The following is a 24,080-nucleotide window of genomic DNA, read 5'->3' as shown; positions in this document are numbered from 1 at the left end:
ACTGGAAGTGCTTTTAGGCTTCTGAACCACTGTTTCTGCTTGGTGATGGGACCAAACTTTATTCTGGTGGTTCTGATTGCCTTCAGCTGCAGGAGAAGCTCCCTGAAGTCACTGCATTTAGCGCATGGATTTTACATCACAAATACAACATGAAAATTTGTCTAAATTTTATTTTAATTGGGGAAAGCACCCCATTAAAAAGCTGTGTTATCAAGGCAAATCATGCTTACCCTTCTGTAGGAAATATTTTAGTGAAGGCAAATTGTTGTGTATGAGCTTGAAAACAAATATGGGAGATTTGTTTATGTTGTTGGTTCTACAGGAGTTAGCACTAGTTTACAGATACTAAATCACTAAAGCTTACAAAATCTGGGAGTGAGCTGTAGTGCTATAGTGTATCAGTATCTTTCAAGGAGGTGGGTGACAAAACGTGTGGAAGGTATTTGTGTCCTCATCTAATTATGGTTCATTTTTCAGTATGCCTATGGTACTGACCATATTAAGTTTGATAGTTTTCAGTGTTATAAATTACTATAGCAACTACTGATAAATATTAAATCATTAAAAGGTGACTATGGTTTCATGTCTGTTTTGTTTAAAGTGTTTTCAACATTTGTTTGAGGTACTTTTCCAGCTGTCTTTAAATTCAAAATTTTAGTTGGTTTTATTTTTTTTTCTTTATGGGCTGGAAAAAAAGCAGCATGTTCTGTCAAGAAATCCATGAATTAGTAAAAAATGCTTTACAGGTTTAGTATTAAAAATCTTTCAAAGCCATTCTGCAAGGTAATGTGCTTAAAATGTTGATTTTTTTTCTTTATACATTAAAGTATAAACACAGTAAAAGCATTTCTCAGATTCATGTTAAAATAGTTTATATGTCACTCTTCAAAAGAGAGGGAGAAGTTTTTTATTAGTCTAGCAAATCCAAATGTGAGCTTTAGTATTTTAAATATTACTCCTAGGAGTGTTGGCTTTCCTAGGAAAACATTTGTAGTAAGATAAAATTTTAAATGATTTGTAGAAATGTTTTTAAAAGATGCCTCTGAAAGGAGTATTGCCATTATTTCATTTACATAAGTGATTTGGAAATGAGTATAAATAGAAAATAATTTAAAAACATTCATATATGTGTAGGTTTATCAAATCAAGAGTTTTCCAGATGATTCTGGTACAAAGTTATGCTTTCCCAGTCTAATTTACAAACTGAGTAATTTCATTGTAACATTCTGATTTTCAGAAAGCATCAAGTTACTGCTCTAATTAAAGCTTTTGGGTGTTGCTAATGTAAAAAATTGACCAAAGACCACGTGTCTCTTTTTGTAATAGAAAAAAACCCTTTGAGGGGTGAGTAATTACAGGTCTTACTGGTTTCTAGGTTTATCTATAAAGTATGTGTTTGATAAATCCTCTAAAACATAAAACACTTATAAAGCCTCACTAGAAGAATGAGACTGGTATCACATTTCAAATAAATATTTTAGCCCCTTTTCCAAATTGATAATTAGCCCTCTCTAAAATAGATCAGCTTTTCACCATGTATCTCAAAGTATCTTTTAATGCAATATTATTTCCAGTATTTTTTCTAACTGTAATATGGATGGGAATGTTTTGGCACTGCAAGAAAGCTTCATTTGGTGGTGAGGGTATCACCTCTAAAAGGAGTGAACTATATGTTCAATTTTGTGGTACACATATTTACACATACATATGCATACATGCATTCATTAAGACTTGCTCCAGCCTGTCTCAACTCCCAGAAAGAGCACTGGGTATCTTAGCTTAAGCCTCTCTACATGTGAACCTGGGCACTATACACCCAGCTGGAATGGGCTGGAATTTCTAAAGAATAGTGCGTGCCCTGTGTGTTTCAAAGGGAGCTCATTGAAATGCTTCAGAGTGTTCACAACATGTTAGATAAACGGCAACCAGGAGAACCCACCGAGCAGCCATGAGAAGGCACTCATGATTAATTGATTGGGTGTTCTCTTGCAAAGCATTACACATCACAATTAAAAATGTATTGCACAAACTGGCAGTGAGATAAAAATATTCCAGAACTGGGGCTTCGTTTTGTTATACGTCCAAAAGCAAATACCCTTAAATCACTTGATGGACAATTTTCCCTGGAATTGTGGTTGTGTTGTATATTTAAAATTTCTTGGTTCACAGGATTTAAAAAAAATTTGGTTTGGTTTTTTTTTTTGTTTTTTTTTTTTTTTTAGCTTTAAGAGCTTGTGTTTGGTCTTAGTAAACTGGCCTTGGGGCATCTGAAAACAAACTGTGCTTGTTAGGAAATTAGCAATGTGAAACTTGACAATGCATACAAAATGTTGCAAAACTAACTGAACAGCTAATAATGTGGCAATTACTCTAATTTTGGGTAATATACTTTCTTTCTTCCTTAAAGCCTTGCGTATCACACATGCCTAAGTTTTTATAAACTAGAGGCGAGAAATAAACTGTGTTTTATAGAAGGCCAAACCATTTCTCCATTGTTTAATTTTCACAAACAGGAGGAACACAACGTGTTACCAAATAGATAAGAAGAGGTAGAGATAAAAAATTCCTGATCACCTTGCACTTGAGTCCCCACAATTAGGTTGTTATTATGCAGTCTGCATCTTTAAACAAGTTATTCTGTCATTAATTTAATTTTTTTTTTTAATAACAATATGTGAATTTGGTTTTGGTTTTTTTTCTCTGTAAAGCACAACTATTTTTTTCTGGAAGATCATAGTGGGGAATCTTCCTTTTAATTTCCTGGGTGTTTTGTGGTTGAATTTTATTTGTTTGGTGAGCTCTTTTCTGAGCCCATCACATTTCCCTTTCTAGGGCTTTTTTTTTTTTTAGTCCCTATAGTTTGGATTGTCAAAAATACTGTGTAGGCATAAATACTTTCCTGTCTGGGAGCAGGAAACACATTTGTGACATTAGAAAAAAGAGTAGTAGCTATTATATGATTGTCGTTAAAGGAATTGTCAAGGGATGTCCCAGGAATATACAATGGTATAAATTCTTTGGTAAAATTTACCTTCTGCTAAAATATGTTGAGTTTTGTTGTAGTTATTGGTATAGTGAGATTCACTGAAAATGCTTACAGGGCTTGTTGCATCATCCTCTGAAAACTAAAGCTTGTGGTCCTGTGTGTGACTACACTTGCTATTGTCTCTACCTTACATGGCCAGGTTGGTATGTAGAAAGGCATGCCCCTGGGTTAAGCAGTCCAAAGGTAAAAGAAAAAAAAAAAACAACAAACCAGAAAAGTGCATGTGATGAGGACTCTGCCCTGAATTGGGTCATGAAAATCTAGTTGGCTTCTCCATGCTTCATTCATTTTCATCAACACCACTCATTACAAGCTTAAAGGGATAACAAGATCAAATTTATCAAGTGATTGTTATTGCTCTGAAAAAATAAGAGACCTCAAAATCAAATGTTTTGACCAAGATAGGAAAAGCAGAAGACTGATTTTTGTTTAGCATTAAAAAGGATAAAACAGGACATGGAAAGTGTGATGCTTTTGTACTTAGTCAATGCCTAAAGTTTTTTTAGGAGTATTTTTTGACTAAATAACTTGTGTGGTTTTTTTGAGAGGGATACATTCCTGGGCTAGGTCTTTTGACTCTGTTTGGCAACAGTGATCTTCCTCCTGAGAGCTATCACTTATTTTACCTGACTTACAGCTCTGACACACTTTATCTGAGATCTCCAGCAGATCATTTTGCAAAGTAGATAGAGTTCTTCAAATTTGGATTCTGTTGCATTTGAGGTCTTCCTTGACAATGCACGGATGCCCAAAGAGCACTTTATAGCCATTCAATTATTTATATTTGTCTTGTCTTGTTCATTGCTTTCAGTAGTACAGCCTTGGTTTCTGGCTGGGTACAGCACATTTTTGTAATAAGGAGGCAGAGATCATGGGCAGTCAAGTCCTAGAGTTGCTGAGAGAAGCTGTTTGGAAGCAGGGTTCGATGGCCCTGTGGTACAGGGCTTAAGTGGATTGCACAGCTTCCTGGGGACTGTTAGCTCACTTCCAGATAGCAGTGACTGAATTATGATCTTTCTCACCTGTGATAAATAAAAACCACTTCCCATGTAGATCATGCTTTTAAATGTGAGAAAGTGTAGTTCTGTTCCTCAAATGTGACATTTCAAAAATGGTGTGTTCATATTATTGTTTATAAGAAATTTCCTATTTTTAATGAAATACATTTTGTGTTTGATAACATACCTGACCCTTGTTTAAGCTTTGGTGATTTCATGTTTTAGCTGTAAAAAGCAAGGTCATGCCTCATAGCATAGTAGCACCAAATGTTAAAAACCCCCTGACCAAACACCACCTCTGGGTGGCCTGGAGCTCTGTCAGGATTTGCCCCTAGCTTCAGAGGCGACGCTTCAATTAAAGCCAAGAGCCAACAGACTGGAGTGTTTCTGATGGTGCAAAAATCTGTTCAAGGGGAAAGGCAATGTGCTTTCATGGAGAAGCAATGGATTACCTAGCTTATACACAGTAAAACATTTCTTCAAGGCTTCAGTTAAAAGAAAGTCTAATGCTATTGGAGAAAATACAGCACTTAGCTAAAATACAGTATTTTAACAAAATGCAGGCTGAAAAAAGAGGGAAGAAGGTGGAATATTTTTCTGAACTTCATGTATTTATCATTACCACTGTGCTGCTACTGCTCCTTTCATTTATTCTCAAACTGTTTTGTCTTTCTCTTCTCTTGAAAAGGAGATTAAAACTTCCACTTTGGAGGTTCTTGTCACTCATTTTCTGCAGTTTAATCTGTGAAAACCTTGCTATTTACTTACAGAATCTCTCTGTACCAAAACATCACCTTTGGCATGCCTGGCTGTTTGCTCAGCTCACCTCTGGGAAAGATTTGGTTTTGATAAGAGCTATGGAAATGTTTTTCTTCTAACATGAGGTGGAAGTCATATACTGCAGGAATATAGTGCCTTTCAATCTGCACAGTCCCCAAGCACTTGACAAACCATTACCCAAACTAGGCAGCAGGAACACTGGCCACTTCTGACATGGACCTTTGGTGGTGGTAGAGCTCAGCATTGCTGAGCTGCATGGGAAGCAGCCACCCTGTGTGACAGTTTATGGCAGGAAGCAAAGATTAGTTGTTCAAAGAAATCTCTCATGTTCATTATAATTTGCAGCTAAAATTTGTGTCAGGTTTGTAGGGACTTTAATTATTAGACCAAAGTGGTTTTGTACTCAAAAAGTTAATTATTTTTTTAATAGAGTTTTGGAAAAGGATCTTTCCTTCAGATGCAGTAATACACACAAGAAAATAAATAGCCTTAGTGCTCTAATAACATGTCAAGTGTTGATTTGTTAAGACCAATTATAACTGATATTTCTTTTTAAGATTTATGCCCTGTGTTTCATGCAGTAAACATAGAAGCAGGTTATCAACACTAAACCATATCTGGTTTTTTGCATCCTTCAGGTTACAAGGTATAAAGAAATTGACCGCTTAAAGGAAACAAAACTCTGAAATAGACAGCTACAGGATATATTAAATGCACTTTAACAAGTATTCTCTTAAGAGGGTTTCACCTTACATGTAACACTGGTATAAACTATTAAAGCTCAAGTTTACTCTTTTAACAAGTCTGAGTGATAATTTTGCCCTTCAGGAGTGTGAATTTTATTTTTCGCAGCTTTCTTATTGTGAGGTATTTATTTCAAAGTAATTGCATTTAACTCACAGGGCAGGTTTTTTTGTAGAGATTCCTCCACTAGTTCCTCAGCTCAAGTTCTCTTTTAGAGAGATCCGATTTGCACAGCATTGGGTTACAGTGTATGTTACAGTGATTGACCAGCAAGTGATTTATTTAATGGCACAGTTAATTTCTAAGGGCAAATCAAATATACATACAGTTAACTGGGGGGAAAAAACCAAAGGAACACAATTCATGTGTACTAAAAGTCTTCTTTCTTGGGGACCTTGTATCTGGCAAGTCCTGCCCTGACTACAGGTGGTGACAAAATCTTGAGTGGAACAGGATCATTTACCTGGTGAAGTGTATGGATGAACATAGCCTAGCTAGAGAGAATAACCGGGAATTTTCATTTTAAACTCTGTAAATTTTTTAGTGTACTACTAAGTACTGTTATTAGTGGTAGTATTCACAATGTCACTCAGTGGAATTAGTGGAAGAGCTTATAAAAGGACCCATATTTCCTTTAAGCTGAGCTCCAGGAGCAACTGCTGGGCTTACATAAATACAGAGGTTACTTCTAGGGCCTCTTCGACTTTGTTCCCTTAAACCTGGACAGGGAAGGTGTGTTTTGGGCCATGGAAGGTTTACTTATAGCCTAAAGGTGTGCTTTTACCTGGAAAAGTAGAGAAATTGTTTCCCAATAAGAACATAGACATGTTCATGGTGATATTTTGTCCTAATTACTTTCATGCATGAACATAATGAGACTAAAAAATGAATTGTAGCTGCTGTAAACTGCTTTGATCAAACTTGAAACAGGCTGTATTTTTAATTTAGTATCTTCAAGTACTTTTTGATGGCATATGAAAGACTAGATTTGATGTTCTTGGAGGTTCCCAGGTTTCCCAATTGCCCTGTGTCCCCACCATCAGCCTGCATGTTGGGTGACTGGCCAGGGCACCTCGGCTCTGCAGAGGGCCCTGGGCAGCTGGGGCTGTGTGGGCACACTCTGTCATGGCCCTGCCTGACACAGGGTGGCTCTGCAGAGGGCCCTGGGCAGCTGGAGCTGTGTGGGCACACTCCTCCATGGCCCTGACACAGGGTGGCTCTGCAGAGGGCCCTGGGCAGCTGGAGCTGTGTGGGCACACTCCTCCATGGCCCTGACACAGGGTGGCTCTGCAGAGGGCCCTGGGCAGCTGGGGCTGTGTGGACGCACTCCGCCATGGCCCTGCCTGACACAGGGTGGCTCTGCAGAGGGCCCTGGGCAGCTGGGACTGTGTGGGCACGCTCCTCCATGGCCCTGACACAGCGTGGATCAGGGCTGGGGACACACTTGGGTGCAGGTGAGGCGCTGCCTAGGAAATGTCAGAGAAAAGGAGCATAGTCACACATTCTGCCAGAAAACACATGGCTTAGCTGGGGGGCCTGATGCCACCCAAGAGGTATGGTTGTAATTCCTGTTCCTAATGTTACAGGAAAGGAGTTCCTAGTTACTGAGGCTGTTAAGTAATGCTGAGGTATAAAATATGTTGTGTTTCTTTTACAGAAAGCAGAAGCCACTGGTGAAAAGCGACCTAGAGGCCGGCCCAGAAAATGGGTAGGTATTTCACTTCCAGATTTATTTGCTGTGTTATGAAGCATGTTATAAATGTAAAGCACGTTATAAAGTCTGTTCCTTTAGAGAAAGTAATTTCATTTGTAAGAAAAGCATCTATCTTCTGTGTCTCTTTGTTCTGGTGGATTGACTAAAGGGTTAAGAGAGCAAAGAAGTTGATCACTGCTTCCTACCTTTAGACTCTGGTAGTTTGCTCAAGATACTTTACAATTGAATGTTTGCTTCGAGTGAATATTAATGCCTATCTTATCAGCATGAAAAGAGGCTCAACTCTTCCTTCAAAAGAGAGTAACAATGAGATAACTTGTTCAGTAATTGAGTAACAAAGGTTATAAAGGGGCACTATGGGACATCAGAGGGGTGATAAGACTCAGATGTAGGGTACAGGAGATAAAGTTTAAAAACCAAAATGCTTTTGTTGTACATTGCCTGGAAACATGCATATTTTCCTTAAATCCAGTGAGAAAGAGCACAGATGAACAGCAGGATACTTGCACTGTAGAACTTAGTTTTTCCACTCACAGTCATTTTCATGCCTCATATATTTGTAGTGACTGGTAATATATTTCATTAAAAGTTTCCACCTTTCCTGACCTCATTTAGTCTTTAGAAGTGTCTATCAGAAGTGTGTTTTCATTCTTTGGCAATGGAAGTATTTCATTCTTAGGTACTTGAAATTTTGTATCCTCACTGATGTTTACAGCTAATGAGCTTGGTGCACCTCTCCTCTGCATGTTTTTCACTTGTGTATGGGCTTTCCCATGGGGTGTCACTTGGAAAATGGGATTGAATATTAGATGATAAAAAGGTGTGGCTGTGTACTTCATCACAAGTTAATATTTCTGATCTCCTTTTTCCAGTTTCCTTTCCCTGCTCAACATTTTTCTTTAAACTTCCATTTCAAATCCACCCCCACCATCTCAATTTCAAACCCTAATTTCACTCTGTATTCTCTTTCCTTTTGTCAGTCCCGTCATTTCCCCCTCCATTTTGTTCAGTTCTTTTGCATAGCTGTTAAAAGAGTTGTACAATATGCTTGCAAAATCTCAAACAGCACAAGAAGGTACTGAAAACTACAGCTAAGGTTCCCCAGAGTATTAGCCACTAAACACGGGAAAGCTGGCTTTAGCAGTCTCTTTAAGAACTAGTTCTATTGCATTTTCCAGTGAATGTTCCACAAGATATTTCTTTGGAGAAAACAAACCACTGCATACTAGATGAGTGGTTTATACCTGTAGTTTTTAGGTCAGGCACTTTTCAGGTACATGAGGAAGCTTACTGGCATTGAAAAAGTGACTTATGGAATGTATCTGTGCTGGTGATCTCATAAGCAGCTTGGGGAAGGCAAATGCCAGATGCAGTAAAATGTGGGTCAGTTTCTCTCTGCTTCCTCCCATTTGGCTTGGACCTTGCATATCTGGATGCTGAGTGTTGCTTGCTTGATCCTCACCTTGGGTGCAATCCCTGGGAAACAGCAAAAATACTTGGTTTATGAGAGTAATTAATTTATAATAGTCAAGCCATCCCCTCTGAGTTAGCAATGTGTGACAGGTGAATAGTTGAAGAGTTTGGGGAAAAGGGAAAAGGCACCAACTTGACACACTAGAAACGTTTTCTCTTCCAAGTACTCATTGTCAGAAACTAAACTAAAGTGAGTTTTCAGTAAGAAAGGGCTAATACAGCACCTTTGACAGCTTGCAGAATGTTTCCCTTCTGTGTTTGTGTTTTTATGGGGAAGAAAGAATAGGCAGGATCAGTGAAGCATTCAGTATGGAATGGGCTATTTGTCAAGTCAAGAATCTGATTTTCAGAAGTGGGAATTACTGAAATGAGATGTATGCATTACTTTATTATGAGACCAATACTTTCAAGATTCACTCTTTAAAAAAAAATTAATGCATATTTTGCAACTCAGTATTACTTTGCTGTTGCACCTGTTGAAAGCGTAGTCTTTTTTACTTTGTTATTCTGATGATACGATTGCTTCTTGTAATTTTTAGAGATAATTCTCCAAATCTGCAGCTTGCATTGAGATAATGGCATGTTTGATTCTCATGGTCTGAAGAGTTTGTCCCCCTTCTCTTTTTTCTCTCCAGTTTAAATTGAGTTCATGGGCTCCTTCTAGCTCGTAGTTGAACTCAGGGGAGGAGTCTGCCTGAAAGCAGATGGTACGGCATCATCCTTTTTGTTTAGACCTCCAACATGTAGTCAGAAAATGTCCCATTTTATCACACATATTTCAGTTTAATCCTTAATGATTATATATTTCCTAAATCCAATTTATTTATATGTCAGGCCTTACTGATGATGGTTTAGTATCTGTGCAAGTAAAGGAGCGTGTAGGGTTTTTTTGTTGGAGAGGGCAGAATTCTACATTTTCATAAGTTTATAACCCTTTTTTTGGGAGTCTAGAGGTTCTGTGTCATATGTTGTTCATCAAATTGTAAAATATTATTTCTGCTGTTTCCTTCAATATGCACATGCAGAGACATACAAGCTAACAGACCACTGTAGAATTCCGGTAGCTGGTCTTTCTGCTGGTTCAAATTAAGTATTTAATGTTTGTGATTCACAGTGTATTTATTTATATATTAATTTTTAGAAGAGAAGTAAATCTTTTTTGACTAGTATAAAACTGAGAGGGGGAGGGAGAGCCCAAGTGAAGAGGGCAAAAAGCCCAGTATATCACAAATGTATGAGACATCAGATGATCTTTTTAATGCAATAATGTGTACTTTACAAAGCTGTCAAGGGAAAGAAGACCCTATAGAATAGACAGTCAAGATTAAACAAAATCTTCTGAAAATAAAATGTTCAACTACATAGAAAAGCTTTCTAAATGTGGAGGGCTAATTGAATGAAAGTCCTGAAGGTAACAAGGTCAAACAGGTGGGAAATGAGCATAGTTGAAATTAGAAACATAGTGCTTGCTGCTGTAAAACTCACCTTCACTGGAGGTTGCTGCACCCGTGTGAACACATTGAAGGCTGTGAGTCTATTACCTATTAACCCTCTTCATGGGGGCCTCAGTACTCCTTAATTTTAGAGGTTTTATTTGACAGACATATTCTAAGCTCCTTGGATGCATCTGCATTAGTGTGTTAGGTCAAATCAGGAGTATGCTTCGGAAGTGCAGCTCCTGATTTTCCCCACTTACTGTATGCATTGTGTAGCAGTATGCAGTGTAGACTCTGGTAGGACTGGTGTAGACTTTGGTAGGACTCCTTTCAAATGGAACCAAATTGGAAGATGTGCTGTAGAAGTGCAGTCTGTTAGGCATTCAAGCCACAGGACTAGGCTAGAGTGAAACAAAAACCTCTTGAAAGGTGTATGGTTTGGACCTTAGGTCCTCAGCACCATCCTGCGGTCCATATTGTAGACATAGCCTTTGATGCTTAAAAAAAAAGCCTATGAAGCAACCTGGTTTTTATTTGCAGAATTATTTTATGTAGCACAGGCATAAAGTCAAATTCACATTCGCAGGAGTCAGTGAAAGGTTTGTCATTAACTTCATCAGGGGCACGTGTTTGCCATTGAAGCCTGGTGCTGCTGCTCATGTTTTGCTCATGGCTTCATGTAGTCCTTTGTAAAGATCAAAGGTTTTTTATTTTATTTATTTCATTTGTGTATGCCTATAATTTGACTGAAAGGAAGGGACTGAAGGTATATGAGTAGAGGAGTGGACTAAGTAATCAATTGTTTTGCTGTTTGTTCCAAAGAGCTGCATTGGAAGGCCCTGGAAATTCCATAGTCTTCTAGTGCTCTCAGGCATCAGTTTAATGGAGGAATCTGAAATCCAGTTTGGAAGTTGATGCAGAAAAGGGTATTCATTTTTAATTTCCATTGTTTCTGTTGAGTCTTTAGGTAGAATTTTTTTTGCATTTCCAAATAGTTTGACTTGAACCATAGACTCTCTGCATAGAATGGCAGAATTGTTCCAGGGGAACAGTTCAGAGCTTTTTACTGCCTTGAGCAGGACTTTGGTGAGGAGAAGAGATGGCTGATTCCATGCCATGTAGTTGTTCTAAAAGATGGATAGATGCAATTCTAGAATTTGTGTGATTGTAACAGCAGAAGATGGTTGGTGACCTTCTGAGCAGGGACATGTGGGATGCATGTGAAGCATGCATGGGATGCATGTGATGCTTGTGTGTCTCATCACTGAAGCCTAAGTAAGAACTGTGACTTGTTCAGAAAACTTCCAGCAATTTTGTTTCCTTCTAGACAGTATAGAGAACATATTTCAGTTTGGTAGGAGATAAGAGATTATAATAAATTCATTTCCTTAAGCAGATTTTTAATCTGATCCTAGTCATGATCATCTAGACAAGCTGAGAGAGAAGGGGCTGTTAAGCCTGGGGAAGGCTTCAGACAGACCATAGAGCAGCCTCCCAGTAAGCAGAGAGAGCCACAAGAAAAATGGAGATGGACTTCTTACAAGGACCTGTAGTGACAGGGCAAGGGGAAATGGCTTTAAACTGGAAGAGAGTGGTTTAGGTTAGATAGTAAGAGGAAATTGCTTACTGTGAGGATGGTGAGATACTGGAACAATTGTTCAGAGAAATTGTGAATGTCCCACCCCTGGGAGTGCTCAAGGCCAAGGTAGATGAGGCTTTGAGCAACCTGGTCTAGTGAAAGGTGTGTTAGCTTATGGCAGGGTGTTGGAACTACATGATCTTTCAGGTCCCTTCCAACCCAAACCGTTTGATTATTATATGATTGATGACTATAGTACTTTTTTAATAAGGGAAGAGTTTAATTTTATACAGAATGCCAATTTAAGCAGTGCCAAACCACATTTAAAAAAAATACAAAACTGCTTTTTTATAGTAAATTTTCCTTCTGATTATTTCCAGTTCAGTTCTGACATAGCTGAGATACAAAACCTTGAACATGGAATTGGTGAGATTTTTCTATGCCAGCAGTTCCTGTGTCAGGGCAAGAATTTCTAGTGCTCATTAAGATTTTGAAAATGAGGTTCTTAATTTTGAAGAAATACATACCAAAAAAATCCCATTGCCTCAGAGGACCTATCAATGTTTTGAGGCTATTTCTTCCCCCTATTAGCTGATTTGGTCAGAGCATGATTTTAGTAACACCAAGGTTGTGGCTTCAATGCCCATATAGATATTCACTTGAACTTGGACCTGATGATCCCTGTGGATCCCATTCAACTAAAAATATCCTGTGAATATGTGAACACTGAGCCTTTCCACACCTAAGTCAAATTTCTAAGTCAAGTTTCTGCCTGATAGTGACATACTCTGTGATGTGAAGTCATTTGACTAGTTTTTCTTACTTCTTATGCAGGCAGTCTTTTTTGTCTCATATGAAGTCATGGTCTAGGAGATGCTTAAATTCATGCAATCTTATTCACTGGGTGATAGAGAGAGAGAAGAATGTTCTGAGATCATAGTCCATCCTGCTCCAAAGAAGGCTTTGTTATAGCAGTGGTGAATTCTCAGCTGGAGATATTAATCTTTTGATGCTATTGAAGACAACCTAGACAATAAAATAAGACATATAATTGGCTCTTAGATAGCAAAAGGTTAGTGTGAGACTTTCCCCTCTCTGATGTGGTGCTTACTAGTGTATCCCTAAGCTAGGCTAGAGATTCTGCTGTTAAGAGAACATGTGTTTGTTTAAATGAAGTACTACTGGGTCCATTTGGAGCAAGAAATGGCTGAGATAAAATTCATATTTTGTATATTGGATGATGAGTGAAAAGGTTAGTATTTATGTAATTACAGAAGATAGCACAGATAAAAATTCTGTTTCTTGTTCTTGGAAGAATAATATAATTTCAGTTATTTTGATTCTTTACAACTTTTGACTGCTATATCTGTGGTGTTACTACTTCGTGTGAAGCACATAGTGAAAATTTACATAAGCTGCAGTTACTTTAATTTCCAAACAACCTTAGCTTCCTTCTGGAGGTCATAGGTACTGTTTTATAACTTGGTAATACAAAATACCTTCTTTCTTGAACATGTTCTGCATCTGTGTGGGCAAGAACATCACCTGAGAGTGTTCATTGTTTCAGTGGTCTAAAGAGCCTGAAGGCATTTTATAATTATGAAAAAGGACTATTGACCTATCCTTAATTCCTAAACTTAGGAAGTGGATTGAGGGCATGAATGAAAAGTCTTAAAATCTTGATACCTATACACTTACTTTCCAGTTCAGATGACCTGTAAAAGAAATAATCTCTCAACTCATGAACATTTTGAAAAAAAAAGTGATTGTTAAACTTTTCTCCTCCATCTCACAGATGCTCTTTTTTTTTTCTTTTGCCAATTTTTGGTTGTTTGCTTTTTTTACTTTTCAACTCAACATTTCAGGAAAGCAATAAAATCCTTGTACCAAATGTATCAAAAAAAATCACTAAAAATACATTATGTCTCCCCAGCGTTCAGAGAGATATGTGTCTTCATTTCTTTGGACATTTGTCTAAGCAAATGATGTCCTTCCTTGGAATTTCAGAGTCCTGTTCTTTGTTGGTATAAATGGATGTGGCAACGTTTATTTGAAAAATACCACAACAGAAAATTTAGCCATGATATTTGTTTTCTAAAATGCATTTATATTAGCAAACTGATATTTCACTCATTCTCTAATTCACTTCCACTTCTTTTAAGGTATATTAAAAGATATCTCAGCTGAAAAAGAATTTTGATTTCATCTGACATTTCAGACTACTTAAGGGAAAAATCTTTCGTTCTATATGAGGTCCAAAGAGGGAATTTTATCAGGTAAAAAAATGCACCAGGTAAAATCAGAGCATTTCTAGGGAAAGACAAACTGAAATTCTTAGCAATTCCCTTTTTATGATCTCAGATAACAGGTGTTCAAGAACGTTAAAAATCAGTTTTCCGTTTGGCTGTGTACTTTGGCTTTAGAAGCCCCACTGCCCATTTTACGTACGAGGAAACTCAGCACTGAGGTTGTTTGTGGCAAGATCAGGAGGCATTTTTGTGCCTGCAGTGTTTGAATTCTTAGGGTTTTTTACTAGCTCAGTTATCAGCAACCATGCATCTAAATACCTGACAGAAAATCAGGTAAAGAAAAGTACAGGCACTCATTCTTGCTCGTGCATTTCCATTTTCACCATTGAAAATGTTATGAATGCAGAAGGAGAAGCTGGGCCTCACCTCCATTGAAAGTGTACTCCACAAGGTTAATTGCCTTGCCCAAGGAAATCTGTAGGAGAGCCAGGAATAGAACTCGGATTTCCTGGCAGCCTGCCCTGTGCCTTCAGCTCAAGGCCATCCTCCTCCAGTAAAGCTTGCTTGAGCGTGCATTGGATGAGGCAGGAAGGGAAACATTTCACTTTTCAATCCTGAATTTTAAACCAATTGATTTTTTTTACGTGTTTCTATAAATTCAGGTGTGACAATTTCAGTATCTCTGGTGTATGTCTAGCTGGTGAGTAGTGAGGGGTAGTGAGGAGTAGGAGTAAAGTATTTAAAATGTATATATATCATCCCTCCAGATATTTGAAAGACATGTAGATGTGGACCTTGGGGACATGGTCTAGTGGTGGGCTTGGCAGTGCTGGCTTAATGGTTGAACTTGATGATCTTAGAATTCTTTTCCAACTGAAATGACTCTGTGATTCTGTGATTCCATATACAGGATAGAATGAAGAGATTCTGGACTCTGAAGGGTTTTGAACCAATCCCACATACAAGCCTGAAGGATATTAGATGCATAATGATGATATTTTTTCATCTTTGTACCTTGCTTGATTACTTAGAAGTCTAATACTGATTGATTAAATGACAGACATAGTCACAAAAATGAGGTGTCTGGTTCCTTGAATATTTGAAATATGGTTACTTTCCTTTTGAGCATTAGCCAGTCTTGAGTCATAGCTGTGGGACAGGGCCATTCCATGTCACCTCATCTAGAAATAGATGAGTCACCTCATCTATTTCCATTCCCTGTCCTCTTGAAAGATAGTGCTGCAGAAGGAATGAAAACTCATGTATTAATGTGTGATCCAGAAGAGAAGATTTGGAGTCAAGACTCCTAGGTTTTCTTAAAATTTTCGACTAATGTGCCTCTCCTTTAACACAATTTATTTAATTTAATTCTGCTTTATACTACAAGCCCCCATAGTGCAATAGCCCTACAGGAAGATATAAAATTTCTTCTCTGCAATAAAAGGCCATCTTATAAATGGCACTCAGTCCCTGTGTGGGTGAGTTTACTCCTGTCAATTAAAAGTTACCATAATAATTAAAGGCAGGTAATACTTTCCACTTTGTCTGCATTCTGTACAGATCCAAGCAGGCAATTTGGATGCCAAAGGAATGCCATGTTGATCCTCCTTTGGAAGAGTTTGGGGGAGACTGATACTGTGATAATTAATATTTAGAGATTATTTTCAGGTGTTTGAATGAAAGTCATTATATGCTTTTAAGTGCAAGTATTGTTATTTCCTCTTTCTTAATCCTGACTCTAAGCCTCACTTCAAATTACAGTTCAGTGTTACATTTAAGGTATGAGGCTAGATTTTCAACAAGAAGATGGGCTTCCTCCATTAAATAGCTGCAAAATATCCTCACCAGGAATAGTCTTCTAATTCTGTAGCACACAACACTTAGTGAAGAAAACTATTTTCTCTTTTTCTTTTCTGTTTTGAATTTCTTTTGTGGTAGTTCCCATTTAGAATATAAATGAAGCATAGTTTACAATAGCATTTACAAGTCCCTAAGTGAGATATTCATCAGACTGCACAGGAAAACTGAAATAAAAGTAGAGGGACAAGACTCTGACATTTGAAAATTGTGCCTTCACAAGCTGAATTGCTTGAATAGTCAGATTGGGATATGTAGTTTGATGAATCAAAGATGCAACAGTGACATTGCTGCTAGAAGAGGAAGAAATCTTTTCAGGTCCAAGAGAATCCAGATATTTTCAGTCTTGGGGGAAAATGGGAAACATGGAGGCCTGGGAAGAAGACAGTCTGAATGAAAAAGCCATATGTTGAGATGCATGTAGTTGTGGAGTGGAGGTTTATAATGCTGTCAGCACTGTTTGTTTTGCGTTTCTGTGTTGCTCTCTGTTCAGAATGGTTCTGGTTGCACAGAAGATGCTAATTAGCCTTGCTGTTACTCTAGGCTGTTCATGGGATATGATTTCCTTCTTTGCAATACAGTGAGACAAGGAGGCTGCTTCTTGGTTGTTTTGAGGTTGCAGTGATTTCAATTCATTTCAGGAAGGAAGTCTTGCTTCTGCTCAAGGGCAGCTACCAGCCACCCTGTGCTGATGGGAGGGGAATGTGGATTTATCTCTCAAATGCAGGCATCTCTGGGTTTCATCCTTTTTCTTTCATGGCATAACATTGCAGGGAATCCATTTCACCCAAGCAACACCGTGTCACTAGCATTTTAGGTTCTATCATCTGTTCCCTTCCAGGACAGACTCCTAGAATATTCAAGAAGTCTATGTATTATCTCCAGAGATATTTAGAAAATATACAGTTGTGGTCCTTAGGGACATAGTTTAGTGGTGGACTTGGCAGTACAGGATTAATGGTTGGACTCAAGGATAAAAGTCTTTCCCATCCTAAGTGTTGAAAACTGCCTTAATTAGCACTCAAAAATTGTGTAGCATTTTCTCTGCATGGCATTTCAGCTTCAAGAGAAGGGTTGGAGAACACTTCTCATCCAGGAGAACACAGGAGCTTGTGGTTGGGACAATTATATGGAAGGTGTGGATGTAAATCTTCATCACATTTGCTAATAGGTAGACCCCCTGTGAATGGTCTTGCTCACAGATGCTGATGCCCAGGCTGCACCTGAGCACTGTGAACAGTGCTATGCTCTGTCCAGGTAATTCGTAGCTCTGAAGGCTTCCAGGGATGGAGCTAGATTTTGGATGGCTGTTGGCTGAAACTTGAAATGGAGTGGAGTTTTAGTGGGGAGGCAAGGCTAGCTGCCTTAGATTATCAGTTTTGCACATGTTCACCTAATTAAACATAGGGGGCTTGAAGGTTGGTAAGAAAATACTGGGTAACTGAAGAACTTCCACAGATAGCTGAAGAGAATAGATGGATCCAACCCCACTATAGTGAAATCTTCACATACATAAGATATTATTTATGTGTTTTATAGCACAGATGCTAGAATTTAGCTGGCAACAGCTTGCTGCAGTTTATTTGCATGTGACATTAATTCCTTCTTTTGCCAGCTTAAATTGTATTCCCTGTTATCATTGTAGGTATTGTAGAGTTTCAGGGGTTTTTTTCGCAGCTCAGTTATATATTTTTATAAGTGCTATTTCCATAGCAGTTTTAGGAACCTAGTAATGAATAATGTATGTATTCTGCTTTTTCTTTTCACTTCTTTAAAATAAAATCTCTATTTTCAGTTTGTTTTATTCTACTCTGTCAGTCCTGACAGCTGTTGAACTATGGAACTGCAGGGTCAGGCTTTGGTGCTACTCAGATGATTTAAATAATAGTACTGATAAGTTAGATTGTATATCTGTATTGGTGTCAGTGGGAATGGCATTTGGTCCACAGAGGTTGGTTTGCTTTGATTAAAACTCATTTGTCAAGGGTGGCAGTCTCCATTTTGGAGAATCAAAGATAATGAATGAATTGGCACAATTTAGGGTTTTTACTTCGTGTCTGTTCTGAATAACTGGTGAGGACTTGAAAACAGTCAGATTGGTAGTTTCTGTATGGAGCAGGATTCATGACTTTACCTAATATATTACCCAAATCCATTTTGACTGTTATCAATTATCCTAATAACAATTGGAGCCTTTTACAAGATGTAATAGGAACACATATGTAAGCTTCATTCTTATGATCTTATCAAAATTGCATTGTGTTAACATATTGTTGGGGTTTCCTTAGTATTCACAGAGAACCCATTCAGGCTCTGGCTGCTTCTCCTGCTCAGTTTTCTGTTAATGATGCTAAATGCCTGAGAAATCTGCTTGGGGACCCTCCTTCCATGTTCAACTCTTTACTTTACTTGGGTTTTGAAAATATCATCTCACACAATTGATGAAGCATATACAATACTTGGATCAAAGCATTGAATATGTAGAGGAGACAAGGTGCCCTCTGTCATGGCATGCACTGTTGCATTCATTAATGTGCATTAACATTCATAAACTATTTGGAGGTGTCAGAGGTGTATGAAGTTTTGAAGATACTTCTGCAAGCTTCCCATTCAAGTCAAGAATGACTATTCAAGCAATTGTTTCATCAAGCTTTACACGTAAGTCTCTTTGAGGTAGGTAGACTGACAAATGGTCTACCAGTGAGATGTGATGCCCCTGGTCTAATAGATTGAATATGTAGCAAGGAGATGTGTGATAAAATATTAGGTTTGTTGAAGTCAATGAAATCACTTGCCAGGATTTCAGCCCTTCTCCCTCCCTTCTCCTGTCTGCCACTAATGTGGTACATGACTGTGTCTGCTGCTTGGTTACAAGCTCTATAAATTGTGTGAGTTTGCATGAAACTGTTTGCATGAAACTCAGGTAATTTGAGGAAGACCATTTGTACATGTTTAACAGAAACTTTATGGTGACTTACATAACAAGCAGTATTTGACTAAATCTCTGAATAAAATAAATTTTTTATTAATGTCAGCTAAGTTTTGAGCAGTCACTGTGTGAGTAACAGGTGGACTGGACTTGTACAGAGATACATACAGAAGATTTTAATTTTTGCTTTTTTAATTACAAATGAGCAGTAATACTTCTTAAAAGGATAACTTCTTTCTTCTTTAATAATTTCTGTGAACTATTTGAAAACTGAAATATGGACAGACTTGTACTGTAACCTTAATTGAATTTTTAAAGATATATGAAGATGTGGTTTTGAAAATGCCTGAATTATCTTGCTTTTTCTGCATGCATAACTTTCTTTGAGCTGTGGTCATAGGTAGATACATACTGAGGGCATATTAGTCACTGAAACAAATTCCTTTTAAGGTGAGTCTGTGTAAAGTATTGCCTCCACTGAAGTGAATCCAATAGCAAGACTCCAACTTACTTGGTTGAAGTCAGAATTTCTCCCTCCAAAGGCTTGTAAATGGTGATATATAAATTGGAAACCCTTTCCTAGTTATGATAATAAAAAAACACCTATTACGGTTTTGAGTAAGGGAAAGAATTTGCCCTTTGATCTGCAGCATATCTTGAAGGAGAAGGTTTTACACATTGTACTTTGTTTAAACTAGAAAAAATCCTTTAGATAAAGACAATATCCATTGCGCAGAGAACAACAAAGAGAAATTGTACTCTGTCACATGAGCACAGAAATGTTTCAAAATTATATTCTTAATAAGAATTTTGTTCCAAGCAGAAAGGTACTTGGTCTTTCACTGCTCATTTCAGAAAGTAGATCTCAGAACCTTTGCAGGCAAACCATATGCAACTGCTTTCCAAAGGAGAGGTTGTTAATTCCATTGTGCCAAATCACAAGGCTATTTACAGAAGTTAGAGTCATCATTATGTTTTTGCATAATTATAAATCACTGTGCTTTTCTTTGCAAGGTTAAAATTTCAAATAGTAATTAAGTAATGTCTCAGAACAAGTTTTGTGTATTGCAAAGCTCTGTACACCTTTCTTCATGTCCCTGAAACCATTATCTTGAGTGTATAATAAATGAGAAGCAAACTCTTGTGATTTATTTAGCTTTCTCATTTTTTATGTGTTAGTTTTACAATAAGCTTTTAGTGACCTTAAAACCAGAAAAAAAAAAAAAAAAGTGAAGGAATTCTGTCCTTTTTTCTCATTTCTGTGAGCATTCCAGACTCCTTGTTTGGTATAGAAGCATGGGTGAACATATCCATTCTGTGTTTGTCTTCTCTGGGTAAAAATTTGAATCCATAGCTTGCCTTTCCTCTACATTCAGGGCTACAAAAATGTCGTGGATAGAAACTTTAGAAAAGTTATCATTTTGAGTAATTCAAACTTGATCAGGCTGTTGAAAAATTGGAGAAGGCATTTATTTAATTTAAAAAATGTGTGATGGTTTATTTGGAAGATATCTAACAAAATAAGTGTCTAATCCAAGATTAACTGTGAGAATATGAGAAATTGCAGGTAACCTTTAAGAAAATAAAACTGTAAAGAGTAGCTGACAGGCAAAAAGAAGGAACAAAGAGCCCAAGTCTCTGTAAGACCTAGAGTAGTGGGGGATTGTCACTTTTGGATTCTTAGATTGAATTTGATCTCACCAGCTGTCTGCTCAGTTGTGTCTGATGTGCTGGTCTCAGAGTTTTCAGCCCCAGATAAGTGAGTTTCTAAGTTACCCATTTCTTATTTTGCATGCCTGTCATAGCCCCTCTGACTCTTGCAGTCTAGGAAGCTGAAAGGAGAAATAATTTTTCTTCTTTTCAGAAGCAAAGGTAGTGTTTAAAGCTCTTTTGTTTACAGCAGTTATGCTCTGTATATCAAGGCTCAGGGTAGATCTCTTAGTACCTGGGTTAGATACAGTTTAGGAGGTTAACATTCCTCTTTTTGGATTCTGTTGCTCAGCCAGATACTTAGGGATCTCCCAGTAACTAGCTCATTATGGTTATCTTGCTTTATTGGAGACAGAAAAGCCAGACCCCAGGAACAAAAGCCATGTCAGCTTGAGGAGGAGGGCAGAATCATGGGAGGTTTGAAGGCAGTTCAAAATCACTTAATTCCCTTCATATCCTGTCTTAAGCTGTATGTCTGATTTTACACTTCCAGAGAGTGCAGAGTTGGACCCACAGCTTGTGATTTAAACTGCTGCTGACATCAAGATTGAATTTGGGTGGCAACGCATCAGCACCATGAATGACTTATGAATAAAACAGAAATTTTAAGGGACATTTTCATACTTGGCTTGAGTGAAAAGTAGAGAATATTATTTGTGCAGATGGAAATGTCCATGCCCACTGAGGTGCAGTGTTGTCTTTGCTAATCTCAGATATATTTGTGTTTGAGTGTGGATTTTCTCCTTTGCACAGTGGTTCTCCTTTAGCCAGTCTGTCAGTGAAGTCATAACCCCACAGCTGACCTCATAGTCTGTAATCATGGAAAGTATTGCAATCTCACAAATACAGTCTCTGGACCATGGGAAAATGAGCTGTAAGACAGGAAGTTGCTGTTTAAACTTGAACCAACAATGGCAATTATCAGAAACAGAGAAAGTAATAAGACAGTTCTGTGGGGCCAAACTGATTTTTGGAGTAGTACTGCTGAAGGCACTTGAGTTACCCCAGGGAAGAACTTACCCTCTGTGTCTGGAATGACTTGATGGCAAGCATAGAGGAAGTGAATTTATGCTCCAGTTTAATACATTGGAAAGTTTTCCCTTGTCTGAAAGTCTTTCTTTATCTCTGAATTTCCTGGCTTTTGTGGATTTATATTAGATCTTAAATGTTATTTCAATGTATTTTTTCTGGTGTTTGATGTCTTTTGAGTTGTTTTTACAGATATGTATTTAATGAAAGAAAAAGCTGTCTTCCATTAAGGAGGTTGCAAAGCTTTCATGAACGCTGAATTGCTACCAAATGCAAGGTGTCTCCTTTTTTCAGATTTGTGGTTGTTACTTGTATGGCTGAAACACCTATTTCAATAAGAAGATGCAAGTATCTCTTAAAGAACATTTTAACACCTCTTTTCCAAGGCCAAATATTACTGCAATTTTTACTTTTTTACCAAAGGATTGCCTCACCAACTCTATATGCAGAGTGTTTGTAACCTCTTAAAATTAGTGATCTGCAGTATAAATAGAACATCAATACATTGTGCTTGCCACACCTTGACAAATAATTATTTGTAAGAAACGTAGAAAAATGGAATAAGTTACATGTTGTACCTATATGTAAGTTTCTCACCCTTATTCAGAAGATATCACAATTCCCTGTCAGTCAGGCCATGGGGAGTGGAGGCTTTGAGGATGCAAGTGAATGAAGGGTTTTATTTGTGCACAAGCCAAATTCCCAACAGAAACAGAACTTCGTTTTCCCTTGCTTGCACGGTCTCCTGAGTCCATGGTATTTCCCCAATTGTGCCATGATGTAAGAGAACAAGAGTCAAGGGCCACAAGTTTTGGCAAGGGGAGTTCCCATGTAGTGAGGAAAGGAAATCCACCAGAGAAGGGGGTAAGCAGGGGACATACTCTGTAGAGAGGCTGAGGAATCTCCCTCCTTGAAGAAGGCTCAGGCCAACCTGATCTAACTTCTGATTTAGAAGTCACCCTAGCTTTGAGTAGAAGATTGGATGAGATAAGCACCAGGCATCTTTCAAAATAAAATTTAGATGCTTTTGTGCTATACCTGTCAACGTATTTGAACCTGTTGTATCTCAAATATTTTAATGATGAAAATGCCACCAAGGTATACTTCTTTCTTCACCAGTAGTGAAATGGCAGGTATTTGAGCTTTGACTACTTACAGGTTTTCTTTTGTGGCAGATCAATCCTGGAATTAATAGCAGAATTTCTTCAGCTTTCTTTAGCAGCCCATCTCACACCGTGCTAAGTAAAGGGAGGAGGACTATGAACCTTAATTCTGGAAAGTCCTGGTGAGAGCCAGGTGGCATCCCACTACTGTGTATGCTCTTTGCTTCTGAGAGGAAGAGATTTCTCCCCATTATTAAATGGATTTTTACCCTTGTGCTGAGAATGCTCTGCTCTTTGTCTTAAGCAAAGGTGAAAGGCAATTTCATCTCTATTTCTGATGTGTTACATAGAAGAGCAGAACCAGGGACAGAATTCTATCCAAGCACCCTGTGCTTGTTTTGTGAGTGGTGAGGCAGGACACATGGCAGAGAGCTGTGCTCTGCTGTCTTACGGGAGGCCTGTGAGGGGAAGAACTGGGGGCAGCCCATGGATGGACTGTGAAATTAGGAAAGCAGCATGGATCTGTGCCTGCACAGCCCATACTGGTCATGCGTAGCCACAGCCTCCCTCCTCTGCTCTGACCTCACCTGCTACAGCTGACTGAGGGATCTGCCACTCCACTGCCAGACTGGGACAGGCAGGTTGCAGTGGTCAGTGATCTGATGGGAAGGGTCCTTCCTCAGGCCCTATCAGGGAAAGGTTTCATCTGAAAGCTTATGTCTGTATTGCCATGTTGACCCTGCAGCTGGGCACCTTGGCTGTATCCTGTGACTTACTGCGCCCAAGTGACTTGCCAAAGAGAGTTCACCAGTCTGAGCATTAGGGTGTTTCATGGCAGAGATGTGTGGGCACCAATTGTTCTGATCAAAGTTGGAGCAGGTAGACACCACAAGGAGCTGGTTTAATTTGGTCCAAAGTCCATCAAGGAGCTTATTTTTACTACATGGCCAAATGCATTGTTTTCCAGGGAAAAACATTATCCATCCATAGATTAGCCACAGAATAGTTGTTTTGTTCACTTTTTAGAAAGAGAGAGAAACATAAGGTTCACAGTAGTTTGAAATTAAGGTCCTGTGTTGTGTATATTGTCAAAATGTAGCAAATGTATTCCTAGCCAGTAGATTTTCCGAATGTTGCCCCTGGACCAAAAGTCATGAAGGAAAATTCTTCTGTCTCTGGTCTGTGTCAGCACTGTGTGAACATATGTCATAGATCAGGTCTGGAGGAAAGTTTTGTTTTCCTTTTTTTTTATTTCTGCGCATACTTGCAGTAAAACTTTTTTAACAGTTCATCTGTTCAATTTGTTTATTCCCTACTTGCAGTTTTACTAATCCTTATTTTTTGTGACATCATAATGATTTCCACAGCAACCAATTGTGAGATTGCAAACAAAGGGTTATGGCTTCAGGTGCAGAATGAACAGACAAACTCTT

The 24,080-nt window shown here is 38.2% G+C and overlaps 1 protein-coding gene across 1 annotated transcript in view; it reads left to right on the top strand.

Annotated features, from left to right (window-relative positions):
• The window catches only part of HMGA2 (high mobility group AT-hook 2), a 107,034-nt gene that overhangs the window by 3,625 nt on the left and 79,329 nt on the right, over window positions 1-24,080 (top strand). Inside the window, exon 3 of the mRNA XM_058805800.1 lies at window positions 7,226-7,276. Within this exon, the coding sequence (XP_058661783.1) occupies window positions 7,226-7,276 (51 nt within the window). The remainder of the gene's footprint in view (window positions 1-7,225; window positions 7,277-24,080) is intronic.

Source organism: Ammospiza caudacuta, chromosome 5, assembly GCF_027887145.1.
Source record: "Ammospiza caudacuta isolate bAmmCau1 chromosome 5, bAmmCau1.pri, whole genome shotgun sequence".
Lineage (NCBI taxonomy): Eukaryota > Metazoa > Chordata > Aves > Passeriformes > Passerellidae > Ammospiza > Ammospiza caudacuta.
Note: the sequence above shows the minus strand (reverse complement) of the source record. Positions and strands in the feature narration are given on the sequence as shown.